Raw genomic sequence first — 6,376 nt, 5'->3', positions numbered from 1 at the left:
CGACATAGTTGTATAAGGTCTTGTCTTGTTTTTTGCAGGACAAGTTGTATCTTTTTGAATAGCACCATTTTGAGGTGCATATTATTTATTGATTAACTTTTATTAACTTTTTTTTTGGGGGGGAATAGAAAAAAAACGGACATTTTGCCACTCTTTTTCGCATTCTAAATCTACGCCGTTTACCGTGTGGTATAAATAACACAATAACTTTATTCAGCGGGTTGTTACGATTGCAGCAATACCAAATTTGTATAGTTTTTGTATGTTTTACTACTTTTACACAGTAAAAACGCTTTTTTTTCAAAATTATTTGTTTTTGTGTCTCCATATTTGAAGAGCCATAACTTTTTTTATTGTTCCGCGGATGCAGTTGTATGAGGGCTTTTTTTTTTGCGGGAAGACTTGTAGTTTTTATTGGTACCAGTTTGGAGTAGATGCGACTTTTTGATCACTTTTTAGCACATTTCTTTTAAAGTCAGGATTCACAGAAAACAGCAATTTTTCCGTAGTTTTTTATTTAATTTTTTTACGGCGTTCAACGTCCGGGTTAAATAATGTAATAGATTTATAGTCGGGGTTGTTACGGACGCGGCGATACCAAATATGCGTAACTTTTTTTTACTTTATTTTGGTTTTTTAATACTAAAGCAGTTTGTAAGGGGAAAAAGTGTGTATTTCATTTTTTTTTTCACATTTATTTTTAATTAACTTTATTAAACTTTTTTTTAACTTTTTTACTAGTCCCACTAGGGGACTTTAATATGCGATCATCCGATCGCTATTACAATACACTGCAATACTTTTGTATTGCAGTGTATTACTGCCTGTCCGTTTAAAACGGACAGGCATCTGCTAGGACATGCCTCTGGAATGACTTAGCAGGCATTCACTACAGGCAGACCTGGGGGCCTTTATTAGGCCCCCGGCTGCCATCGGAGACACAGACACTTGGCGATCTTGTCGCCGGGTGTCGGTGGGGGAGAGAGGGAGCTCCATCCCTCTCTCCAAAACCACTCAGATGCGGTGCACGCTATTGAGCACCGCAGCTGAGGGGTTAAACGGGTGAGATCGATACTTATATAGATCTCAACCGGCAGAGCAGGGACGCCCCCAGCCCTCCGCTACATCTGGCAGCTGAGAGCAGGGAGATTTGACGGCTCCCTGCTCTGTTTACTTATCCTGATGCAGTGCCGTAAAAAGGCTATTGCATCAGAATAAAGCCCGTTAGTGGCCGCCGTGAAAAGGTGTATTTGCGGTCACTAACGGGTTAATATAAATCTGTAGGAACAATGGTGAAACATTACAGTGTGAGGCTATTTTATTTGGTTTCTTGTACCTCAATACTTGCAAGCGTGATTATTTATAATATTGGTAGCACATCTTAGAGGCTATAGAGCAGTTGGATACGAGATGTGTACTGTTAATATTTAATGTGATTCTGTTTCATATGGCAAGTAATTAGTCATTGAGTTATCCGACATCCACATGTAAAGGATTATTAGAACATCCTAATAGAATCCTTCTGATTTTGATTGAGCGGCAGAAAATATGGTATCATTTACTGTAGTAACAACTTACTGTTTATTTAGTTTTGGCCTGAGCGGACAATCCTACTTCCTTCTAGTGCACAGCCTGGCCAGAGGGTGAATTTATATTCCTATCCCTGCTAGTGGTGATATGTTAAAGATAGTTGATGTGTCAAAACAAGAGGGATGGAGCAGTCAATAGGAGGTGGTAGGCCGTTTGCAGGTAGGAAAGTGTATGCTTAGTATTGGTGAAGGTGTGTAGAGGCATGGGGGCGAGTAGCAAAAAAAAAAGTAGTTTACTATTTTAGTTGTGTGCAATGGGATCCATCTTTACAACCTGTCTAATTATTTTTTCCCCCATAAAAACGTCAATCTTAAAGCCCTCTAGTCAATTGTCGTGCTGTATTTTGGCACCTTTTCTTTCCCTTTTATCATGTATGCACTAATTTTAGTAACATTTCTATTTTTAGTTGAATAACACTGATTTTTATGCTCTAGGGATGGCCAGAAAGCAATGGGAAAACACAACAAAGAGCAAAAAGTTGGAGACTTCCACTTGGCAAACCTCCGTCTAGATCGCTAATGACCGTTGTTAAACAGCAGGCAACTAGCGATGAAGGTATTGATTTTGTTTTCCTTGTAAACATTTTTCAAATAATAGCATGTATTGGGAATGTTTTTTTGTACCCAGCTACAGCTTATGTCATTCCTGCTATGGTGCACAAATAGAACTGTTCCTCTTGAAATTACATATATTATTTTACATCTCTGATACTTGGTGCATAAGAACAGTGAAGCTGTAAATAAGAGAACCCATAGGAAGCCCATATAAAGTGGATTTTAGGGATTCTGGTGCTTTTTCCTGGCTCCTGTAAAAGTTGTGAGGTTTTACGTCTTAAAGTACAACCCAATCAGTCAGCGGTGCTTTCCTCTGATCAGTGTTGCCAAGGGTTTGTCAATTTGCATGCGTCTTAACCCGCTCAGTAATGCATATTTATTCAGTTTATATTACAGTAAAAGCTACTTCTTTTTCTACTGGCAACACAAATCTGTCATAGAAGGAAAGGGGTTGTCACAGTTTTTGTTTTTATTTTTCAATTTTTGTGTTACGAAAACAAGAACATGAAAGGTACAATTTACACTTAGAATCAGAACATCAAGCACCAATACACAGATGCCAGCATCAATTATCATACAAAAATGACTACAGAGTAATATGCATGCTGATATGGTAGGGTAATTAAGGTGCCATGGTCCATTATCAAGCAACAATAAAGCACACATTCACACACCAGTCATACCAGCTCCTCAATAGGTAAAAAGAGCGTAAAATGGCATCCAAATAAAAAAAAAACTGCTTAGTTATTATAATCGGGCAGCATGAAATAAGTACAAAAACTTGGGTAAATAAATCATTTTAAATAGGTTAATCCTACCATATAGAGAGAGAAGATGGTTTAGCCAAGTGTTCAGTAGAATTGCTGTAGAGGCTACTAAGGAGTCTAGATTAAGTTCACGGTAATGGAGTAGATTAAGGGAGACCTTTATCCTGAGATGAGAATAATTTCTCAATTTACTTAACGGCACTGGGAGATTATGTTGGGTATTCTATCCAGTTGAGAGTGGAAACATAACCGATTTAGACCAATTCACCGATAGTCCAGAGAAGGTCCCAAACTTATCAATTGGTTGTAATGGAGAAGCCAGGGAAGGACCATCGTCCACCAGGTACACCAAGGTATCATCTGCATATAAGGAATTTTTTTCATTTGTACGGCCTTGCAAGTTAAGAAGGGGACTGACGTATAGCTAGCGCCAGAGGTTCTTTTGCGAGCGCAAACAGAGGCGATAGTGGGCATACCTGTCGGGTACACCTTCCTATTGAGAAGGACTCTGAAATGTCCAGATTCGTTCTCACCCTGGCCCTGGGTTCCTTATATAATAAGCGTACAAGAGCGGTGAATCTGGGACCAAAGTTCAAACGGGAAAGGAGCATCCACAGATATTCCCACTCAACCGAGTCAAAAGCCTTTTGTGTGTCCAGAGAGAGAACAAAACCCAGAGGAACATCATGCCTCGCAGCATCAATGTTTAAAAATAATCTATGTATATTAATATCTGTGCCCTTACCAGGCATGAAGCCAGTCTGATCAGGTTGAATTAGGGACAAGATAACCTCCTTCAGTCAATTGGCTAAAACCTTGGCCAATATTTTAATATCTGAGTTAATAAGTGAGATAGGATGATATGAGTCTGGGAGAGGAGGGTCCCTCCCTGGCTTCCACAGCACCACTATAAGAGCCCCACGCATGGAGACAGGCAAATTACCCACCTCAAGGGCACTGGAACATGTGTCCAGGAGCCGAGGAGCCAGAACATCACAATTAGCACAATACCCTTCTCCCCCAAAACCATCTAAACCAGGAGTCTTACCCGTAGGCAGCAACCAAATAGCATTTTTTATATCATCGTCCGTGAGAGGGCCATCTAGTTCATTCGCCTGTGCATCAGTTAAATGCCACAGCGGGATTGACATTAAGAAGGATTCCATATCATCTGCAGGGACAGAACACCTTGAACTGTATAAGTCAACATAATAATCATGAAACACCTGATTTATATCCTTCGTGGCATTACATAGACCACCTCCTGGTGAGATAATAGAAGGGATAGAAATACAAGGACGGTCTGCCCTCGAAAGATATGCTAACAATTTGCCATTCTTGTTCTCAAATTCTAATATAGATGCCTCCGTGGACAACATAAGTTTTTTTCGTTTGCTCTGTATGTAGAGTGAGTAGTTCTCTTTGAGTCCTGACCCATTGGCTCTTGGTACAGGGTTGAGGATTCGTGATATATTCCTGCTTGGCCCCCTGGATCTCTCCCACAAGAAACCTTTCCTGCTCTCTGGTCACCTTCCTGTATTTCGCTATTCCCGTTTTAAATGCTCCTCTGACAGTGGCTTTATATGCATCCCATACAACTAGAGTATCTGGATGAGAAGAGTTATTTTCCCAGTATGTAATATGAGAGGACGAGATCTCAGAGGCGACCTCAGGAGAGGTAAGCCAAACCGGGTGGAGTCTCCAGAATCTAGAGTCAGGTCGAGGTCCAGACAAAAATGTCAATAGGAGAGCCGAGTGATCCGAGATACCTCTCGGAGTAAATTCAATAAAAGTGACCATAGACAGGAAGTCTCTGGACACCATAGCCAGGTCAATCCTAGAGAATGTTTTGTGGGTACATGAATAGTATGAATACGATTCATCAGTCTGGAATCTCCATCGCCACACATCTGTTAATCGAAGCACCGAGGACCAGGAATTAATGTGATCAGATGCATCATCGGGGCCTCCCGTTCGGTACACCAAGGTATTTGGCACCGCATTAAAGTCTCCAACACATAAAGTCGATTCCCCCGGGAATTCAGTCAATTTCTGGGTCACTAAATCCAATAATGTTGGATCCATGGGAGGGGGGACGACGACATATAAGTTGACTATGGTGAAGACTGAACCCTGTGTCGAACAATGCATTATAACATATCTACCAAAATGATCACAAGCCACCTGTAGCACTTCCAGTAGCACACTATTGGCTGTTAGAAGTGAAACACTGCGTGAGTAATTAGAATAAGAGAAGTGGTATCCTCTTGCTATACAGGAACTCTTGACACACACACACACACACACACACACACACACACACCACACCACACCCCCCCCCCTCCTGAGCTGAGTCCCCTGAACGGGAAGAATTATATAATAATTATCTGTCAAGAAAGATTTCTGTCTAACCTGCACAATATAAGTAATACTCAAACATGTTAACCAAACATTTAAGCATATTATAACCAAGTCGGAGCACTTCTATAACAAAAATGTTCAGTCAGCTGGAGACGCTTCCTCAGGGGCACACGGTGCCGATACCGCACAGTCCAGGGCCTCAACCAGGGAGAGAGAGAATCGAGACTTGGAACCATCAATCACTCTCGGCTTAGCAGGTTAAACATGGCGTATTTATACCCCTTCTCCCGAAGTGTCTTGCGGACCTCCGTAAACTGAATTCATTGCATCTGAATAGTAACGGAGAAATCCCGATAAATGGAAATCCGATGGGTATTATAGAATATAGTCCCATGTCGTCGTGCTGCCTGCAGGACTGCATCTCTATCACTGAAGTGCAGCATGCGAGCAAGCAATGGGCGCGGAGGTCCACCCGGGGGGGCAGGGACCTGATGTACCCATTCAATTGAAAATAATCTAGAGAAGGCTGTTGTATCAAGGGTATCCTTCAGCCATTTTTCCAGGAAACCCACTGGGTCTGATCCCTCAGACTTCTCTGGTAGCCCGACTATACGACTATTGTTTCTCCTAAGACGATTTTCGAAGTCATCCGCTCGCCCGACCTAGGCCTCCACCTTCCTCCTCAGCCCTACAATTTCAGCCGGGATAGGTCTTAAAGTATCTTCCACATCAGATATTCTGCGCTCAGCTTCATTAGTGCGTTCATGGATTTTCTGCATATCATGCCGCAGTATAACAAAATATTGGTGCGGTTCTTTAAATTCGGTAACTTCATTGATTGGCAGGAGTTAATATCAGTCATAAGTTGCGCAAACTTGTTATCCATATGCGAGGAAGAAATAGGCTGGCCCTGCGGAGATGGTGGCCTCGGAGGGCTTAATGAACCGTCAAACACCGACAGGGAAGGGTCAGGGGAAGCAGGTGGGCGAACAGGCCTGGAGATTTGTTCCAGCTACTTTGCTGCATCAGATTGGATTTTCGCTATGTTAGCACATGAGGAGTTATCATACAGGTCACCCAGTGACTGGAATGGCGGGTCCCCCA

General features: G+C 42.0%; 1 protein-coding gene across 1 annotated transcript in view; it reads left to right on the top strand.

Moving 5' to 3' along the window:
* The window catches only part of KDM4C (lysine demethylase 4C), a 563,556-nt gene that overhangs the window by 301,373 nt on the left and 255,807 nt on the right, over positions 1-6,376 (top strand). The window contains exon 12 of the mRNA XM_075827279.1: positions 2,025-2,145. Within this exon, the coding sequence (XP_075683394.1) occupies positions 2,025-2,145 (121 nt within the window). The remainder of the gene's footprint in view (positions 1-2,024; positions 2,146-6,376) is intronic.

The sequence above is a fragment of the Rhinoderma darwinii genome, chromosome 1, assembly GCF_050947455.1.
Source record: "Rhinoderma darwinii isolate aRhiDar2 chromosome 1, aRhiDar2.hap1, whole genome shotgun sequence".
Lineage (NCBI taxonomy): Eukaryota > Metazoa > Chordata > Amphibia > Anura > Rhinodermatidae > Rhinoderma > Rhinoderma darwinii.
This window is presented reverse-complemented; position numbering and strand designations above follow the sequence as displayed.